The sequence below is a fragment of the Heterocephalus glaber genome, unplaced genomic scaffold (genome assembly GCF_053883595.1).
Source record: "Heterocephalus glaber isolate CG9 unplaced genomic scaffold, H.glaber_assembly_v1.0 deba00001773, whole genome shotgun sequence".
NCBI classification, from domain to species: Eukaryota; Metazoa; Chordata; class Mammalia; order Rodentia; family Bathyergidae; genus Heterocephalus; species Heterocephalus glaber.
This window is the reverse complement of record NW_028258463.1, coordinates 234,036-255,137: the sequence shown is the minus strand read 5'-3', so window position 1 is coordinate 255,137 and position 21,102 is coordinate 234,036. Positions and strand designations below refer to the sequence as shown.

The following is a 21,102-nucleotide window of genomic DNA, read 5'->3' as shown; positions in this document are numbered from 1 at the left end:
ACACTGCAGAGTTTGCACATGTCTAGGAGGCCTCTGGCCCTGGAATACACTAACGCTCTTTCCTGTGAGGCAGAAAGTATTTAAACAGATGCTTTTGCAGGAAAGAAGAATATAGCTGCTTTGTGGGCCAGGGCTGTGTCTATGGCAGATTACCATGAGGAGGAAGAGAGGGAGAGAGGGAAAGAGACAGAAAGAGAGAAAGAGAGACTGACAGAAGCACAGAGAGACAGATGGAAACAGAGAGAGATAGACAGAGAGAGAAAGATGGAGACAGAGAGAGAGAGAGAGACATCGAGACACTGAGCACTGTTCCTGTTCATGGCAGCTCCGTGGGAACCTGAGGCACAAAGAGGACTTGCTGAGGCCACCGGCTGCCCACACACTCATTACCCAGACTCCTCTGCTCTGGGCCCAGCCTAGGGCCTGGCCAGTTCCCATGAGGCTGGTCTCATGAGGCATGGCGGAGGGCAGAACTGGTGGGAACTGTTTCCAGAGGAAGCTGTCCTGGTTTCCTCCACTGACTGCCTGTGGGAGTCAAACTCCCAGACCCCAGAGGGAGATCAGGCCAAGGGCTCCCCAGTGCATCCTGCAGGGGCAGAGGAGGCCATCCAGAGCCTCCTGGGGAGGAACAACGCCATGTACATCTCAGAGGCAGGTGAGCTCCAGAAAGGCGGCCCCAGTCCCAGTCCCTTCTGGCCTCCTCTGCCACCCGACCAGCCACAGGGAGCCTGTTCTGGCCCTAGGGTACTGGGGTTTTTGGCCCTGTGGGCTGCTTAACTCACTGTGGGTAACAGATGCTGGCCAGGTGCAGGGGTGGGGGACAGGCTCTGGGACATTTATCTGGCAGGAGACAATTCCCTGTGGCAAGGGCACCCCTGGGCCGGCCTGCCACCCATCACCCCGAGAGGGGGTCTTTCCAGTCAGCAGTTACTGTCGCTCCAGCTGCTGCTTGTAAATTTTCTGCAGACTTCTCACTGGCGGGGCTCAGAGCTGGCTGCTCATGGGCCCAGCCAGGGCGCCAGAGGGGGAGCTGGGAAGAGTCCAGGAGGGCAGTGTGCAAGGAGGGTCTCCACTGGACAGCAAGTCTCAGGAGAAGAAGTCACACACAGTGTGGGTGTCAGAGGGACCGACCAGGGAGCCACAGGGTTGTGGGCAACACGGATAAAGGAGGAAGATCCTGCTTGTCAGACTGTTAGGACCAAGAGACTGCAGAGTGAGACACTGCAGGGAGCTTTCCAGCTCACACTGAAAAAATGTATTGCACACACACTCACACACACTCTCACACTCACACACACACACACCTCCTTCCCACAAGGAGGATCTGGGCTTTCCAATACCCCCTCCACTGGCCAATCCAGGCAGCTCAATAAGAGATGATAGAAAGTTGTGCAAATACAGTGGCAACATTTATTCATTGGACAAACATTCCCTGCGTGCCTGCTACGTGTCTGGACTGTCCTGGATGCCGCGTGTGGCACAGGGGGAACAGAGAGATGCCGCCTCCAAAGCGCTGGTGTCTGGTGCAGGCTGAGATCCTCTCATCTCCCCAACTCTTGCCTCCAGTCCCTACTGGTCTGTGCCCTGGGAGGGCACGAACTTTCTGACTTGGCCAAGGTACACACCACGAGGTCAAGAGCCTTTCTTTAAAAGGATACATTAGAAGACTCTGGGCCTGGAATTGGGACTCGGTGTGTAACCCAGGCATCTGTATTTTTAACAAGCACCTTGATTCTGATGACCCCTGATCCAGGCTCTTGCCTGTTGCACCAGGAGAGCTCAGTGTTTGTTGATCGACTGCACGATTTCTGCCCATTAAACTAAGGCTTGATTCTATTTCCCAAGGGGAAGGAGGCCTGCTTGCGGGTTAGACCTAGGCAGGGGAGTCGCCCCGGGCCTCTAAAGGCCGCGCCCACTGCACCCTACCTCCGGGGGGATGCTATCTTCCGAGTCGGAGCTGTCCTCCTCGGCGCTGCCACCGCCCCCCTCCAGGTTCATCTGCAGCAGCTGGTCGATTGTGGCGTCCACCGCGCCGCTGTTGGCGCGCAGCACGCACTCGATGATGTCGTAGTCCATGTTGGGGAACATGGTCTTGAAGTCGTCCATGGCCTGGTTGAACTCCAGGCGGCGCACCTGGCGGGCCGGCCGGCTGTTGTTGAGCTCCTGCGGGCCCGCGGCGCCACCCCCGCTCCCCGCCCCGGCCCCGCGCGCCCCGGCTCCGCCGCCCCCGCTGCTCCTGCGGAACAGGCTGGTCATTTTGTGCAGCCGCTTGGGGAAAATGTTTCCAATCGGGCGGCCGCGAAGCTCCTTGTTCCCGGTCCTTCCGCCGTCGGCTGCCTGCTTGGTTGCTTGCTCGCTCCGCGGGCACGGGGAGCTCACCCCTGGGCCTCCTCCTCCGCACCCCGGGGCGGCCAGGAGGGAATGGGCGGCTGGAGGCTCCGGGTCAGGAGACTAGGGGCGCTGGCGCGGAGCCCCAGGCGGCGGCATGCGAGCCTGGGCCGGCTTGGCTGGATGCAGCTCATCCACACCACCGGGGCATCCTGCAGCCGGCTCCTGGATGGTCGCACCTGGAACAGGGGAGAGAGGGCGGTGAGTCAGGAATCAAGGCTCTGCGGCGCCATATTCTGCCACCGTTCTTCACCGACGTTGGAGAGCTGCTTTTAGCAAAGGCTCTCTGCAGGTTAACCGGTGCCAGCACTCTACGGTATGTGCACAATCCCGTGCTGCAGATGAAGAAATTGTGCAAAGACTTGAAGTAAAAGAGGCAGGATTTGAACCCAGGATCCATGCCCCATTCCCCAGCCACTACCAGTTTCAATCACTACACCTACTGCACCAAGGACCCCTGAGGACGCGATGGACAGGAGGTGCCGGGGTCTGCTTCCCGTCTTCCCACATCACCACCCCAACATCGTGTTCCTGTCACCACAGTGTCCCCCCCTTGTGCAGAGTCCTCCTGAATCTGAGGGACTCCCCAGGGTCACCAGGAGCCTCCAACCAGGGAGGAAACATCATCTCCATCCCTGAGCAGCTTAGGATAGGGGAGGCCCTGCACCACCACCGCGCCATGGGGAGCCCAGGACAGGCCTTAACACTCAACCCAGGCCTTCAAGAAGGGCCAGTTCCACAGGAAGGAGAGCTCCGATCCCGGGACTGCGTCTCCCCCACCGCTGTTAGGCTGGCATGTTACATTTACATCAGGGATGGAGATCTGTTTTTAGACTATGAGTGCCCTGCATGTTTAAAAAAACAAACCCCTAGAAGTTTCTTCTGAAAGCTCTTGAGGAACCATGGACATCAAGTTCTCCCCCAATCCCAGTTCCTCTGCCCCTGCCAGCTGGGCCTGCAGACCCCCAACACCAGCACAGTGTACCTGAGGATATGTGCACACAGGGCTGACAGTCAGCACAATTAGGGACCTGAGTCTGCCACAGAAAACCACCCAGCCCACTCAGAACCAGCAAGGAAACCACCGCCAAGGTTACCCCTGGGTTAGTGCAGACGAGGGTAAACTGTATCCAAAGCATCACGTTCTGACTTTCTCCCGCTTACCCCACCATTGACAGTCATTTAGTTAACTGTAGAAAAGTAGTGGCTGTATTTTCCTTTTCTAGCACTTGGGGGTCACAAGCTTTACAGCCGGAGGAGAAACAGTCTTGTGAGCGAGTCAGCTGGATCTCAACACCGGATGGAGTGAGAAGCAGGGAGTGAGGGCTGCGGGAGGTCAGAGGGTGCCTCGCTGCCAGTGACTGCCTGTGCCTGCAGGTCAGGCCCCTCATCATTCACCGGCCCTCACTCATCCAGTGGCTTCAAGCACCACCACACTGAGCTTCTTGTCACCTTCACACAGCTACCTCCTTGGTGTCAGGGCTTCCGCTCTGGGCCTGCTGAGTGTCTGCCTAGCCTCAGAGAGGTGGTTGGATTTGAGGCTGAAAAACTACAGGAGCTCTGTGCAGCCAGTGGACACTGAAGATACAAACCACAAATCCACTCCCACCCTGGGGCAGTGTGTTAATAGAAACACGTATCTACATTCGTCCTAATGTGTACATACTTGTTCTTTGCACATATTATCACACACATGAATTTATTTTGCTAAAATGTCATAGCTAAGCCCAGTGGCCTATGCCTATAATCCCAGCCACTTGGCAGACTGAGACAGGAGGATCATAAGTTTAAGCCCAGCCTGAGTAATTTAATAAGACCTTGTCTCAAAATAACTTTTTTTAAAAGTGGAGGAAAGGGGCTGGGGATGTAGCTCAGAGGTAGAGTCCTTGCCTAGCACATGCAAGGCCCTGTCTTCCATCCCCAGCACCACAAAAATAAATAAATACATAAATAAATAAATAAATAAATAAATAAATTTAACTCTTTTATTTTTATGTGATTGAATCATAAATTCTACTGTGTCCTAGTTTTTACTGTTGAATAGTATATGGTGGCCATCTTCCCATGTCAGAACACACTGACCTACCCCATCATGCTTAACCCTTGAGTGGTATTCTGTTGACGGGTAAAGCTTGATTTATTTTCCACCTCCCTCTGCCCAGATGAGCCAGTCACAGCCCAGAGAGGCCAAAGTCATTTCACAAGGAGAAACAGAAGGGCGCCCTCAAGTGATCGTCCAAGCATTTGGTGACAAGAATGAACACAGGGAGGTAGCCTTGTGCGACACAGCTTCCCACAGCTGGCTGCAGATCCCCGACCCCCTCCTCCGCCTAACGCAGCAGCAGGTCAGAGGCTGCTACTCTGGCTCTGCCAAAATGCGCTCTAAGCCTTGGCTCTGCCCTGGTGGCTGCTCTGACCCTGGGCTCTGGGGACCTGCCCTGAGTGAGGCCCGTAACACAGACCCCTGGGCCAGCAGCCCCAAAGCCAGTGCCCTGGTGTCATCACACATAGGGACCAGAGTCTCATGCTCAGGGCCTCTGGAGCAAAGCCACCATGTTCCCGCCCCTCTGATAATTCTGCAGATGAGGAAGCCAGCTGTCACTTGGAGAAAGAGGCCAGAACCTGGCCACCCAAGGGGAGTAAGAAGATGAAGTGGGGCATCTATGTCCCCATTCACAGTCCTCTGGGCAGGTCCCTCTGGCTCTCAGCCTGTGAGTGCTGAGAAGCCCTGAGAGGTGTCCTGGCACCTGGCGTTCAGTGACAGTGAGCATTTGCTGCTCAGCCCAGCTGCAGACTCCTACACATCCCTGTCCTCTCTGTGGCCTGATGCCCTTATATGGCTTCCATGCAAAAAAAATAAGCTAATCCTCAGCACAGTGCCTGGAATGCGGTGAGCTGTGTTCTGCTGTCTCTGCCCCCAGATGCTGGTAAAGAACCAGGTACAGTTGGGGTGCCAGCCAAGCTGCTTCCCAGGGTTGGGAGATAGAGTGGGGAATTCTCAGGAACTCTTTGCAGCACTAGATGTCAACCCTGGGAATTTCTTCAGCACTTTGGAAGGAAATGCTGGTCCTCATGCCCCTGGGGCTGGGGGTGGGGGTGCCTGGACAGCCTCTTCATTGACCCCAGATGCAAATGGTTAAGAAAGATTATTATGAGTGTGTGGCACAGTATAGAGCAATCAGGATCCCGAAAGCCAGGCTGCCTATAGGTAGCACCAGGAAGGGCGTAGGGACTCCCACTTCTCAGAGGACTGTCCCCTTCTCCCCCTTATTACACTGTGCCGGCGGTGTGGCTCGACACAGAGAGAAGGCCTGTCCCTAGGGTCAAAGTTATCCATGTCAGGGTGCTTTTGCTACCACCTCTGCTCAAACCAAAAGCAATTTAAGGCACATGAAAGAATGAAGACACCCAGGTGACCTAAGTCTATGAACTTGTGCCAGGCGTTCACGATAAATCTTTATTACAACTCCAAGAGATAGGTGCCATGATCTCCATTTTATAGCCATGGAAAATGCTCCAGAGAAGTTAGATAACTTGCCCACAGCCACAGAGGAAGATGACCCACACAGCACGGGGGAGGCTTCTTGGCTCAGCCCCAGATTCGGCTCTGTGATCCTGGGGAAACCATAGCACCCCTCTGAACCCCAGCTGGTGAGCTCTGGCAAGGAAACAGGGAGATAACCCCTGACTGGCCTCTGACAAAGGAACAGAGTCAAACCCACTGGGCCCGTTAGACCTCTCATGAACACAGGGTAGTGGTGACCCGAGGACCTGGAAGCAGAAACCCACACCTGTTCTCCCCCATGTCCCACGGAGCCAGGCTGAGGCCAGCCTCCTCTTTCTCCCTGGAAAAGAATCCAGGCCTGGCAGGGGCGGCACACAGCCAACTCCACTCCTAGAGTGGGTAGCAGCCAAGGCCTGAGTTACTCCGGGCCTGGCCCAGGGAGGTGGGCAGGCTCCCCCAGCCTTGTCCAAGGTCAACCCAGCCAGCCTCCTGCCTTAGCGAGGCCTGCTGCCATCAGGGCCAATGCAGCCAGGGTCCTGGGTTCCTGTTCTGACCCTGGAAGGCTGTGTGCCTTTGCAACATCAGTTCATCGCTCTGGTTCTCAGCTTCCTTGCTGGTAGAAACAGGGGTGACACCTACTTGGAAGGCATGCTGTGCTAAGACTTCTGTGGGTGCCTGGGGCACAGGGAGCAGCCAGGAAAACAGGCTGGTGTGGCCTGGGCTACACTCACACCCTGAGCCATCTCAGCCAGCCCCATGGCACATGGCACCCCAACTCCTAAGCTTCTGTGGCGCCTTCTGACCTCCTCTTGGACACCCCCACTCCACCCCTGCATGGCCCACCTGCTGCCTCCACGTGCTGCCCACTAGCAACTCTGACAATGTGGGTCTATCCCATTGTGATTCCACCCGGCCCCGGCCTGCTGCTCTCCATCTCTGTTACCCGAAACTCCATGGGCCGCAGGCAGAGCTTTGGGCTCATCTTCAAGTGCTCTCATTTTGTTAGGCCCTGCAGCCCATCCACAGCACCTCCTGTCTTCCCAGCCTTCACAATGTCTTAAGAACCCAGCCACCTCCATGCCTAGCACCCTCTGCCTAACTCCCTGCCTCTCCTTCCCCGCTATGGTGGCCATGGCATCCCTTGGCTCCAAAGCCCTCCTGGCTCATGGCCTTAGACCCAACCCAGAGCTTCCCAGTAACCCACCAGGCCCCACGTGGTTCTGCCCCGTCACCCCTTTGACTGCCATCCATCAAGCATGGAAGCACACAGAGACACACATTCAGATAGGCGCATGGACAGACCTTCGCCTCTCTGACCACCTGTGTCCTCACCCGTTCCCAGCAGGCCAAGCACACTCCCTTCTGGGGCCTCTGGCTCTTCCCTTTCCAACATACGCCATGTTCTTCTCCCACAGATCTGGGAAGCTCCTTCCCTCCATTCCTCATCCTTGTCACCACCCCACCTCCGAGGGCTCTCTGACCTTTGCCCTGCTCTGTCCTATGAGACCGGCCACTTCAAATGCTATCTGTCGTCGACTATCTTCTCCACTAGATGTAAGCTCCACAAGGGCAGGGTCATTGCTGTACTCACTGCAGGACCCCCAGACCCTGAAACAGTGCCCAGCACTATCAATCACTAGATATCCTCTAGGTGGGTAAGAAGGGAAGGGAAGATGGAGAAGCATGATAAATAGGGTTTCTTCCTTGCCCTGCCTCCTTCGGCTCACAGCAAGGGAGGAGGACTTTTTAGTTTCCAATGCTCTTTCTCTGCACTCTCCCTGACTCCTCACTGCCAATCTACAAGGTAGGGCATGCGTTACTGTCCCACTTCTCAGAGAGTGACAGAGGCCAGGGCAGTTCAGTGACATGGCTAGGTCCCATGAGCTTTCTGCTGCCTGACCTCAGGGCCCCTGCCTGGCATGAGAGGCTGGTCCCCTTTCTTCACCAGATCAGCTCAAGGGGACGGGAGGCCACCCACTCCCAGAGCTGACTTCACTTTCCATTCCACCACCCCGGAGAACCACAGTCAACCCTGAGAGGTGGGAGTGACCACAGGGGGCCTCGGGAGGAGGTCCCAAAGGCCAGCTCTGGAAGGCAGGGTAGGACTGTCCCAGACCAGCTCTGTCCCTGCGCACCTCAGGCTCCCTCTTCAGAAAATCACCGAAAAACAGACCCTAGATCATGTGATCCCAGCTGTCCCAGGAGGCACCTGTTTCCTGCCCAAGCTCTGGGCCCAGCCCAGTGGTACTGCCAGACCAGGCCACTAGGTGGCATAGCCGTGCTCAGGCCCTGGCTGCTCCCGGGAAAGGGCAGACGGCAGCTTCTCTGCCAGGAGCCAAGAGTGTGCCCCACCCCCACTCCGAGAGCCCGAAGGGCCACCCAATGGCCCCTGGGGCCTTGGAACCCGAGGTGGGAAATCTAGCACTCCGCCACCGCTTTCTAGCCCTGGTCCTTGGCACACATCACCAACCCGTCCCCCAAAGCCCACCCAGCTCAGGACCTTTTGTGACAGGGCGCTTTGGCCAGCCACTGGCACGTGACCAGACCTGGCCAGGGAGACCCAGTGTGCAGCCAGCACCTTCCCTCCCCTCCCGTGTCCATCCGGGAAGCTAGGGCTGGGCTGCAAAAGCCAGCAGGGCCAGAATGAGGTCACATGACCCCCCGGGAGGCTTGTGTAACCATGGATAAGTCCTGGGAAACCTCACTGCAATGGAGGGGCGACTGGGTCGGGGCAGCCAGGCAGCGCATCCTCCTTGTCCAATTGTCACCTCAGACACAATGGGGGCGGGGTGGGGCTCCTGAAGAGGCCCAACAGGGGAGAGGGGAAGGGAGCAGAGCAGAGACAGAGGCGCTGCGATCCGTGCATGCATGAGTGTGAGTGTACCCGGGGGTGGCTGAGGGGCGGCCCTGACAGAGCCATCTTGTCCTCCTGCCCCTGCGCAGGCTTGTTTTCTTCCCAAGCTATTAATGTTGCTGCAGCTTCAAAAGCCGGGTGACCTTTAAATGTCGAGTTGCCTGCTCCTGCCCAAGGCGAGGAAACAGCTTAATGGAAACTCGGCCCAAATGGCCACAGCTGCTGGGGCTGCAACAAAGCCAGTCTCATTGTCTGAGGTCCCCAGGGCCACTAGACAACCACACCTCTGCCCACCCCAGGGTAGCCAGGAAGGGCCCAGAGGTCCCTCGCCATAGCCACTGGAGAAAGAGGCCAGGCTGGATGTAAGCAGAGGAGGAGGAACAGGAGGAGAGACACAATTCTGCCATTCCCTGCTTGCTGTGTGACCTTAGGTTGGCTCCTTCCCTCTCTGGGCCACTTAGCACTTCTTCATCTGTTAAACGGGATTTGATAAAAGGACCCTCAAAGCTCTTTGCTAGGAAGAAAGAAGGGATACAGAGAGGTAGGACACATGGCTTCCACAATCACTCAGCTAGGCAGCTGGGGCGGGGGGCGGGGGGCTGTGGGGCACTACCTACCTTTCCAGGGCTATCACTTGCAGCTGTGCAGGCTGTGCACTGCACAACTCCTTGACCCAACCCCACGTCTTATCACCTAGTCAGATCTGTAGATCTAAGGCACTCCAAAACCTTGTTGTTGTTTTTAAAACTTTTAAAGCCAGGCATTGTGGTACATGCCTATAATCCCAGGCTCAGCACTCTGGGAGCATGCTGCAGGAGGATCACAAGTTGGAGTCCAATCTGGGCAATTTAGCAAGACTCTGTCTCCAAATAAAAAATAAAGGAATGTAGGGAGGCCTGACGATGTAGCTCAGTGCTGAGGCCCTGGGTTCAAGTCCCAGTACAAAAAATAAATAATAAATAAATAAAAATTAAAAAATTAATTCTGAAAATAAAAAAGAAGGAATAAAATATTTTTCTTCTCTAATTTCCTTTTTCCTGCTTCGACATTTCTGGCCATATCTGTAGCCAATGGGAGATGTGAGGCAGGGACTAGGGCAAAAGATCCCAAAGGAGGTTAATGTCCCTTCCCCACAGGCAAATTGGCCCTGGGTCCTTGGGCCTTAAGGACACCATCTTTTATCTCTGCTTCTGACGCCCAAATATCAGGCTTGGCTGCCATAAAAGGCGTCATCAAAAAGTCGGCTCTGCTTTGCAGCTGAACAGATCCAAGATGAAGCTCCTGGGAGTGAGTAACTCATGTCCTTGGTAGCATAATGGTAATAACAATACTGATGATAAGAACCAATGCTCACTGCCTGCTTTCTCGGGTGCCAACCACTATTCCCAGTGCCTTATGCATGGCGACTCTCCATCCTGTCAGCCTAGAAGCTACACATTACTCCTGCCCTTTCCGCTTTATAGAAGTGAAGGTGCTCGTTCAAGGTCACACAGCTGAGTAGCCAAGCTGAAATCTGAACCCAGGCAATCTGATTCCAGAGTCAACACGCTACACCCATCAGGCTTGAGCAGCACTCTGTGTTCCCTGGAGCCAAGCACAGGGCCAGGCACACAGCAAGCATCGGTGGCTGTGAGCTGCACTGAATCTTGACAAGCAGAGTGGCCCCTGAATGGGATGGGGGGGGTGATTCTGGGTGCCTTAGCATTATAAGGGATGGCACTCATGTCTAGCAAGCAAAGGAAGGAGTCTGCAGGTAAAGCCTTGTCCAGTAGAAAAGCAAAATGCTTTTCCCCACACCACCAGAGTTGTCAAGTTGCCTGACAACCAACTGTTTAGCATCACAACCTGGGTGGATGAGGACTATTTCTACAACAAACACCAGAAGCTCAGCCAAGACCTTAACCCAGGCGCATGGGAGGAGATCAAACCCCAGTGGATGGAGGGGTGCTGCTCCCCACCAAGGTGCCACAGCTCTGGGGAGCCCCACTGGACTGGCAGGAACGTGTGTGTGCCTGGGACCTGGCGAATTTGACCTGACTGGGAGAAGAGAGCTATGGCAGCTCAGGTGCAGGGCCAGGAAGCTGGGCCGGCTCCAGGCATGAGCTCATGCTGGCCCAGGCCCAGCTTCTTGGGAAAGAGGAACCAGTTGCCCTCCCTGGGCCACCCTTCAGGGTCTGGGGGTGAGCTTTGAAGTCTGGAAGGCAGCAGGAGACATCTCTGGGCTCCTGGGACAGGTGGGGAGTCAGCCCCACAATCTAGCATGGCCTGAGGCATGGAGGCCTAGGGACCTGAGGTTTGCAGGGGTCTCAGGCTGGGCAGAGGGGCCCTGCGAACAGAAGCTCCAGTCCTTCCCCTAACCTTCTAGGGAGAACTGAGCCAGAAGAAATAGATCAGGGAAATTTTCCCTGTAAATTGTTGTATGCCTGTTAAGTCTTAATTCGTGTTCACTTCTTCATTTAAAAATAAAATATGCAAGAACATCAAAGTAATAGCATTGCCAAGAATCTTGATGTTCTTTTTGCATATGTGTATTATCAGCAATGGACATGAGTTACTTTTTTTTTTTTGATGCCAAGGATTGAACCAAGGCCTCATACCTGATAAGCACATTCTACCACCGACCTATATCCCCAGCCCTTAGAGTTACTTTCTGATAAAAATGATAGCAAATATCTATGAGTCCTTGCTATGTGCCATGCACCCTCTGAGCATATGGCATGTGTTATCAAATCACCACAGTGATGTGATTATTAGTGACATTACAGATAAGGAAACTAAGGCTCAGAGAGGTTAACTGACTTCATAGGATCACACAATCGGGGCAGAGCCAGAGGTGGAATCCAAACAGTGTGGCTCCCAAGTCCATGCTTTTCTTAACACCCACCTGACACTGTCTCTCTAATTAAATCAAAACAAAACAAACAACAACAAAAGCAAACTGATGCTGGTAGAAGAAATCTGGAAAAGCAACCAAGCCCCAGGGCCTTCACGGCTTAAAACCTTGTGCAATCCTTAGACCCCCCCACGCGTCCTTTCCTGCCACGGTTACTTTGGTAGACCTTCTCCAGGCCTGCCTCAGTGGGAACCAGGCGCTGTCCCCTCACTGTGCACCCTTCCACCCTGGTCAGGGACACAGGGCCCAGGGGGCACAGGGGTGGCCCAGGCAGTAGCCTTTTTGAGGCAGGACCACAACTAGAGGGCCTAACTCCGGCTGGTGACCGCGGGTGCTGGGTCTGGGGAAGAGACGTCAGAGAAGGGCAGCTGAGTGGGCCACCACTCAGGCAGACAGCAGATGCCCGACTGCAGCTACCTGGGGAACTGGGCTCTTCCAGCGTGTTTCCCTGTCTGTGAATCAGGGACACCCGTACCCTCGCAGGTGGGGCTCCCGAGGGGAGGGAGATTCACCACAGTGGGCACCTGCCAGTTGGGGGCAGCTGTTCTTAAGATGGGCATGGACCCTTCACACCCCAAGACCACACAGTTCTCAGGGGCTGGCCCAGGATGTGCTCTTGAATCCACCCCAGCTGAGCAGGAGCACACCACAAAGGTTTCAGAGGCTTCTGAGGGAGAAGCCCCTCTGTCCTTTCCTGCCCATGCCCTGTCCCCCAGCGAGCAAGCTTCTGAGGGGAGACGTGGCTGGAGTATTACACCCAGGCCTCCTGCTCCTCCTCAGGAAGGAGGTGGCTCAGTGGCAGTGGTGGTCCTGGTGGTGGGTCTGCCCCACGGCAGCAGCAGCACAGGCAAAATGGCCCTAACAGAAGCGCTGCCTCTGGCAGCTGAGGAATGCAGGCCCAGGACGGGAGCCGAGGCCAGGAGAGGGGGGAGCTTGGCCCATGGCTGAGCTTCAAAAGAGCAGGCAGCAGCTGCTCAGGGAGGGCCACCCTCCTCAGGCAGCCCGGACACCATCAGAAATTCCATGCAGCCCAGACAGCAGATGGGATTGTTTAGAGCATTTACCCCGACCAGCTACTCCCGCACCACAGGCTGCCCCTCCTCCTCGCCTCCCCACTGTGGGCTCTGTAGCAGCAGCCTCCCCTTCCAAGCCAGGAGCACCCAGAGGCAGCTGCCAGGTATCCCCTCCCCGCCTGACACCCTCACTCACTCACATCCCCAAGTGCCCCCACATGCACTCTGGAGTTCCATGGCCAGGGAAGCAGGAGAAACCTCGGCTTCTCACTTCCAGATAGTGCAGGGGTTGAAGTTCACAGGGCTCAGTGCCTGCTGAGCTGGGACTTGATCCCAGACTGTGAGACTCCTGGACCAGGGCTCTCTCCTTGTGCGGCGTACACACAGCGCGCTCCAGCGCACAGCCCATGTGCCGCATGCGCCCGCTGCCACACACACCAACTCACTTGCCCAGTGCAGCACATTCACATCAGCCTGGGCCCTTCACAGCCATGGGCACAGACATCTTCTCCAGGATTTTCTTCGCACTCTCTCATCATCCAGCCCAGGCGTTCAACAGGTTCCTCTCTTCACTCAACTCTGAATCTGCGTTTTGAAAATAGTCACACTCTAAGCATGTGCAAATACACACATACTATGCACATGAACAGCACCCTCATCCTTCCTACAGCAAGCCTGTTCCCTCACTGGGCTGATGGCAGAACCAGATGAGGCGAGGATCGCTCCCTTTCTCTTCCCTCTGCGCCTACGATGGCTTTTACAGCCCTGGTGAGGTCAGGCTGACCCGACTTGAAGCAAACCTGGCCGGAACCAAACAGTGGCACGCTGGCCAAGGCATTGGTTTCCTGATTGCCTGCAGGCCCAGCTCCTAAGGGAGTGTGGGGCCGGGCCTCAGCCTGGCCTTGAAATCTGATAGTCAGGGGAAGGGGCAAGAGTTCCCAGGGGCCCCAAAACCAGTTTCCTTTGCTCTTGGGGGCCTCAGTCTCCACTTCTACACTTGATCTTAGCCAAAAGGCCGAGAAGCTCTACTAGAATATGGAGAGCAACAGGACCTGTCCAGTCTGGTCACTGAAGTTCACCCAGATGCACAGATATCGGGAGGGATGGAGGAGTGGACCAGGCCCAGAGAAAGTCACCACTGTACTAGGCACATACCACAATGCCAGAAGGTGGGTGTGTCCCAGCCCCTCTGGGATGGATGGACCTGTGCACTTTCTTTCACTGTAGAACCAGAACCTCTTCCCTCAAGTGGAACCTTCAGCAGAAGTTTGTTACTGAAGACATTAAGCAGAAACTTGCCCTTGCCTGGTCCAGTATTTATGCATAATGGAGAACCTGCCCTTTAGTGGGTGCTAGGCAAAGTGTTTCTCACGCATCTTATCATCTAATCATCCTGACAGTGTAGTTCAGTACATTATCTCCTTCTACTGGTGTCACCTTCTGCTGTCAGGCACTTTATAGATGGGAACCCTGAGTCACATATGACCTAAAGGTTGTCCAGGATTATGCCCCCTTCCACCTGCAAAGCCGTATGGAAACTTCCAAAAATGGCTAGACATTTCTCAGTCCTTGGCTCCTTTAATGATCACCATTAAAGCAGGATGTATTCAGCTAGTGCTGAAACACTGCCAATGAGTATGCATCCCAAGTCTCCTGACACACCACAAACTCCTGCAATGTGTGCTAAAGCCTGGATTTAATCTCTCCTGCATTCGTCTTCCAAACTGTTTGCATCTACCTGTTCCCCTCACTGCAACCGATGTAGCTTCAGGAAATTCAAATACATTTTCCTATGGGTCCAAGAAAAAAATGCACTCTGCACTGTGGTAGCGCATCAGAAGATGTTGGAGGAGACCGCTATCATCTGACTCCCCTGAAGGGTTTGTTAAGAAAACACGTTCTTCATCCCACTATTCAGTGGGACTTTCTGGTGGTGTGGTCAGGAAACATGCATCTTAACAAGCTCTCCAGGCCACATGGATGCACGGTGAAGTATGAGGACCACTGTTCTACAGGTGGGTGCAGTTTGGAGACCTGAACACTGGTTTTACGTCCATCACTAAGCAGCCAAATGATCTTAGGGAAGTCCATTCACCTCCTGGACCTCTAGGTTCCCTGGAAATAGACAGAGAGGCAAATGAGCCCCAAGATTCTTTCCATCCCTGACAGCTCCGCGTCTGCTCAAGTCCCCAGTGGTCCATACATGTAGGAACTGACTTTCAAGGACTGATAGATCATCATGCACTATAGGGACTCATTACAAAGTGTTCCTGTCTGGTTGGCTTAGGAAATCTGCAAAAAACACCTTCTCTGGCTCCAGGCCCTAAACAAATGGCTTTTGGATTATCCACGCCACCTCCCTCCTTCCCTGAACATCTATCTTCCTCATTCCAGCCACATCCCTCACCCAACCAGGATTCTGTAAACATTGGTTTCGCACACCTGGGCTTAGTCAACAGTCATTAAACAAAGGCACTGCCAAAGTAGCTCACAAGCCCACACTTGCACTGGGCTTGCACCAGCTCTGTGTCTCACGGGAAGCAGCCGGTCTGGGCTGTGTGGATGGACAGCGAGCTCTCTTCCTCCAGCACAGGGTGAGCGTGAGGGCTGCTCACAGAATGAGCAGAGTGACAGAATGGCCCCAGCCTACCAAAGGGCTGCATGCTTATCTGGACTTAAGGGATGTGAGGAGACCACGTAAGGAGCGGCCAGCAGTTGCTGGAACCTTCCAAAACTAACTAGACATTTCAGTCCTCGGCTCCTTTAGTGATCACCATTAACACAGGATGTATTCAGCTGTGCTCAAACATTGCCTGCTGGTACCAAACGTATAACCAGCTCAGCCTTCCAGGTCTGTGAGTGGTCAGCAGTGGAGGTGTGGGGGTTATCGGATCCGCTGCCTGGACACAGGGTGAATTCAGACTCATGTACCTTTGCCTGCCATGAGCCTGTGCACACAAAATAACTAAAGGGGAAAGGGAAACAGGAAAGCAAGAATGCAAACCTCCCCAGCGGGAAACATCTGTGAATTACAGCCTGCATCTGCTGATCCTCATCATTTAAGAAACCCAAAATAGATGATCCTCTCACTCCGACCATACTGACTGTCCATTATGACTGTGCTTTGTGTGTGCGAAGTACTCCACAGTGTGCAACGCTGGGGAGAGTCCATGAGACCCCTCCATCAGCCAGGCTCCAGGACAGGCATGGTAGCTACATGGAATTCCCACAAATCCCAGGAGGTAGAAAGTATTATTTTGCAGGGCTGGGGATTTAGCTCAGTGGTTCCGCCCCCTACCTCACAAGTGCAAGGTCCCAAGTTCAATCCCCAGTACCAAAAAAAGTATTATTTTGCAGATGGGGAAATTGAGGCACAGAAGAGCTAAAAAAAAAAAAAATAACAACTCACCAGAGGTCTCATAGTCGAGAAGTGACCAAATCAGGACTATGCTCAAGCCCAAACTGCCAACTACTTACCATATTGTCACCCACTTACAATAATGCACCTGTGTGGGGAGCAAGAATGTCCAGAATGGCTGAGCACACGGAGCAATGCTGGCAAAGGTCTCCCCTCCACCCTCCTAGAGTAGGAGAGAAGTGATCATGTGGAGCTGCAGTGGGCAGGGAGGGAGCAGGGAAATGAAGAGAAATGGGGGCACCCCAGCTGGAAACTGAACACTCACTTCCTCTGCCACAGTAGTCCAGGGCTACTGGTGAGGGACCTCACCATGCTCCACTGCAACCCCAAACAGGGCCTCCCCGTCCTGGTCTGGCCTCTCTTCACATTACATTTCCATTGCAGCCACTCTGGGCATCGGCCAGCATGAGTGAGGCCAGGCAAGAGGAAGTGGCCACACTTGAAAATCATTAGCATGCAGCCCTGAGCTTGAGCCCTTTGTTCTTGAGCAAGGACTGTAGCATTTCACTTTCAGGAAAGAGCTAGGAGGGCGGGGCAGGCTCGGAATTGCACAACCAAATGCACAGGCTCAGACACACACTGGCCCCAGGTGGAGTTTGCTCAGAGGCCACCTGCAGAAAAGTGCAGGCAAACCACAGCCAGTCACACACAGCAGGTAGAGAGACAGGGGAGAGACAGAGACAGAGAGAGAGACAGAGAGACAGAGACAGAGAGAGAGCGCACAAATACAGACTGACTGTCTCCACTGCTTTTTCAATTAGAGAGGGCTTCCAGCAGAGGACAAAGTCAGGACTTTGTGGTCAAGTCTTCCAGGTCAGGGAGGCCAAGCCAAGGAGCAATGAGAAGGAAGGGACTCGGCTGAGCAGATGCCAAGGGAACACTGCATCCTGCAATTCTGGGAAGGCTGCCTACCTGCACCCCTGCTTCCCAAAAGGCTGCACCCCTCTTCTGATCATCAGATGTCACACACACCTCACCCCTGCCTTGTCCCAGATGGGAGAAAAACACCTAGAAGTCCTCACGGACACCCACAGTGAGGGCAGCTTTGGCAGGGCTGTGGCCTTTCCCTGAGAGTCACCTCTCAGCTACCAGCTGTGGCCCCAAAGGCTGTGAGTTAATTTGGGGGGAGGGAGGCTAAGGGCTGGGGAAGTGAGAGGGAAGGAAGGAAATAGGGTTACCAGGGGAAAAAGTCAGTTGCAAGGAAAAACCTGTTTCTAAAATGAAATGCAAACAATAATAAAACCGGCTGTGAACAAGCCCCATAAGCCTTTGTCCCCAGAACCGTCCTAGCCACCCCCTCCCACCCCACCTTGCCAGGTCCACAGGAGACTAAGATTTTACTCTGCTTCCTTCCTGTGTCTCCTTAGAGCTTAACCAGGAGGCTCTTGAGGAAATTAGGAGAAATGGGCCTTTGTCCTTTGGCAGTGACAAAGTACACAGCTTCCTTTTGAGGGGTCTTCTCACATTCTCACACCCCCACCTGGACTCACCCCACCCTCCCTGGGCTCTGCTGGGTGGCGGCAGGGAGAGGGGTCAGGAATGGGCTTGTTGAGGGAAGCTGTTTCCTCCTTGTTGTGGGACTGACGTCTGTCTGGTAGGAGCAGGCCACCCACTAGGTCCAACTCACCCCCTCAAAGCGGCTCTGTTTGCAAAGGGCTTTCGGGGACAGGAAGCAATAAACAGAGTCAAGCGGCCAAGATGCAGGGGCTGATTATGCAGTTTATGGATTTTCCAGGCCTCTGTGTACTCTTCCACCAGCTGCCTAGGGCTCTGCAGAAAAAGGTGCTGGCGAAAGACCCGCTGGCCCCTAGCTTCACAGGTGGCCTTTTGCAGGCCTAACTGGATCTTTCCGAGCACGGACTGTGTAACTTGAGGGCCCCCATAAACCACCATGGAGAATAGCCCCTGCCCAACAGGACTGGAGTCCAGCCTGCTAGTGTCTACACACACACACACACACACACACTCCCGGCAGATGGCTCGCCTCTCCACTCAGCTCTGAGTTATTGGGAGGAGGGAGCCCCCATGCTCCTAGAGGGTAGGGTGTGCCTGGTGGAGACAGTCTAACGCTCTGCCCTGGGGGGTGGCCTCTCACACAGAGCTGAGGTTGTAAGAAGGTGGTCTGGGCTGGAGGCCTCCTCAGCTGGCAATGCACTCCCCAAACAAGGCAAGACCTGGGGGACGGTAGACAAGTCCTTGTGGGCACAGCCACAAATACAGAGTGGTTTGGAAACCCAAAAAGGGGAAATCCCACATATCTCTCAGGAATAACATGGCGGGTGGCACTAATGGGGGACGTAGCTCAGCAAGTACTCAGTAGAGCACTTGCCAGGCATGCATGATGCCCTGGGTTCAATCCCCAGCACTGTAAAAAATAAAAACGGATTAAATTTTAAAACATACGGCTGGGGATTTAGCTCAGTGGTTCTGTCGCCTGCCTTGCAAGTGCAAGGTCCCGAGTTCAATCCTTGGTACAAAAAAACACACAACAAAACACAGGATACCTTCATGCACAGCCACAACTGTCAAAGGGGAATAGAATCCTATGAAAAAGCAAGTGGCAGGGCCATGTGTGTGCTAAGCTGCTTTCTGAAGGTATCTGAGTGTCTATGGCTGGATCTGCAAAGCCACACATACAACACACAACACACACCCAGCAGCAGTGGCCTAGGGCAGGATGCAGAAGGTGGCAACTCCCCCCCCCCCCCCGTAGCAGCAATCGAACTCAGAACCTTGTGCTTTCGAGTCAGGCACAGCTCCACTGATTTGAGCCAAATCCCCACCCCCGAAGGTGGGAACTTTTGCTGTTTACTTCATGTACCTCTGCATCTTTTCATGTTTTTACAAATTTGCATTATTTCTAGAGCTTAAAATTAATAATTTAAAAAATACAGTGCATTGGTAGTAGGTATGTAAAATGATACAGCCACAGTGAAAAAGGTTTGGTGGCTCTTCTAAAAGTTAAACAATAGATTTCTCCTGTGACCCAGTGATTCCCCTGAGTGCACATCCAAAAGAACCGAGAGCTGGAACCCAGGCAGATAACTGTACCCTAGCATTCACAGCAGCCCACAGGTAGAAAGAACCCAAGTGTTCATCCACAGATGAATGGTAAACAAAACACAGCATATACATTTGAAACAATGGCATATTATTCAGCCACAAAAAGGAGTGAAATCTTGATAGATGCTGTAAAATGGATGATCCTTGAAAGGATTGCCCTAAGTAAAATAAGCCAGACCCACCCAAAAGGGCAAATACTGAATGAGTCCACTTCTGTAAGGTACCTAGAACAGGCAAATTCATGGAGGCAGAAAGTAGAAGAGAGGTTTCCAGGGGCTGGAAAGGCAGGGAATGGGAAGTTAGTATAAATGGGCATAGAGTTTCCTTTGGGGTGATGAGAACATTCTGGAAATTCTTTGCATGACAATGCAAAGGCATTAAATGCCACCAAGTTGTACATTTAAAATGGTTAAAATGGTAAAGTTAATATTAGGTATATTTTTAGCACAAGAGAGAAGGAAAGAAGAAGGAAAAGGGGAGGGAAGGAGAGGGAAGGAGTGAGAGAAGGGACATGTAATTAAGGGAGGACGAGGCACTGGGCACTGGGATGCAGAAGCCCGACTCCTGGGCAGAAGGGGACACTACTTGGGCACGCAGAGAGGGCCGCCAGAGCACAGGAAATCCTGGCCTACACAGAGGGGCTCTGTCCCCATCTGCACAGAGTGGGCCGGGACACAATGACACCCTGTTGGTGAGGGCTGCTCACGTGCCCCGCGGGGGAGGCGGTGGCCGTCCAGGGACACATTGGGGACATTTGGAAGAGCTGGGTCGTGATGCATCAGGAAATGGGAATTAGAATGGTCAGTGCGCCCCAAAGGGAGCATCTGAGCACCTTGGACAGAGGGAGGGAGGCGAGTTCTGGGAGGGGAAACGGGCAGGAGTCCAGCCCAGCGTGAGAGGAAAGCAGAGTGGGCTCCGCGGGTGCTCTGCCAGACGCGAGTCATTCACTCAGCTCGCGCGCCAGCCAGCACTCCAGGCCCCGGGCCGGGTCGGGCCGCAGGCAGCAGGAAGTGGGGCTGGCAGAGGAGAGAAGAGGCCTGGGCCACCTGGTAAACAGAGGCTCCTCCATTTACGATGAAGTCCCCTCCGACAAACCCAAGGCAAACTGAAAACACGCACTGAATATGCAAGCTGCCGAACACCATAGCTCGGCCTTGCCTACCTTAAACACGCTCGGCACACTTAGCCTGCAGTCGGGCAGTCATCTAGCACAGTCTGCTTTATACTACCGTGCTGAGTATCTCAATACTTACTGAATACTATACTGAAAGTGAAAAACAGAACAGTTTATGGGCTCCCAAGCGCAAGGTCCTGAGTTCGATTCCTGGTACCAAAAAAAGGAACAGTTTATGGGTATGCTTTCACGACATCATGAACGAAAAAAAAATTCTGAGTGGAAGCTTCACAAATCACAAACCATCTGGACCTCAGTGCACTTTCAGTCCCCCACCCATATGGTTCAAAAATAAATACGTGTAGTGGGCCGGAGATTTAGCTCAGTGGTTCCGCTGCCTGCCTCTCGAGTGCAAGGTCCCGAGTTCGATCCCCGGTACAATAAATAAATAAATAAATAAATAAATAAATAAATAAATATCCAGGCAGTGGTGCAGCCTCTCTGGAGGCTAAGGCAGGAGGATCACAACCTTGAGGCCAGCTTGAGTGACTTAATGAGTCTCTCTCAAAATTAAAATTTTTAAAAATGGCTAGAGGATAGCTTAATGGTAGAGTCCTTCCCTAGCATGTGCAAGGTCCTGGGTTCAATCCCTAGTGCCAAAAATAAAAATAAACAAATTCCTATATAAAACAAGAAAGAAAATCTGCCCTCCCATCTCCATGTTCTTGCAGCAGGCCAAATCCCCTCTTTCTTGAGGCTGGATTGTTGCATCCAGAATAAGAAGTCAGATCAAGCTGCCCGAGTGGGCTGAGCACCTGTGAGCTGCTGCCCGGTTATCAGACATGGACTGACCC

The 21,102-nt window shown here is 53.8% G+C and overlaps 1 protein-coding gene across 10 annotated transcripts in view; it reads right to left on the bottom strand.

Moving 5' to 3' along the window:
* Cuedc1 (CUE domain containing 1) overlaps positions 1 to 21,102 on the bottom strand; it is an 80,021-nt gene that overhangs the window by 16,969 nt on the left and 41,950 nt on the right. For 9 of the 10 annotated variants that reach the window (XR_015447811.1, XM_021240032.2, XM_087202499.1 and 6 more), the window contains one exon: positions 1,927 to 2,567. Coding sequence is in view for 9 of the 10 variants with exons in the window: in XM_021240032.2 (XP_021095691.1) it covers positions 1,927 to 2,256 (330 nt within the window). In the remaining variant the exon portion in view is untranslated. Of the gene's footprint in view, positions 1 to 1,926; positions 2,568 to 13,099; positions 14,769 to 16,336; positions 16,523 to 21,102 lie in introns of those variants that run through there. The other variant, XM_087202495.1, reaches the window with a different exon arrangement.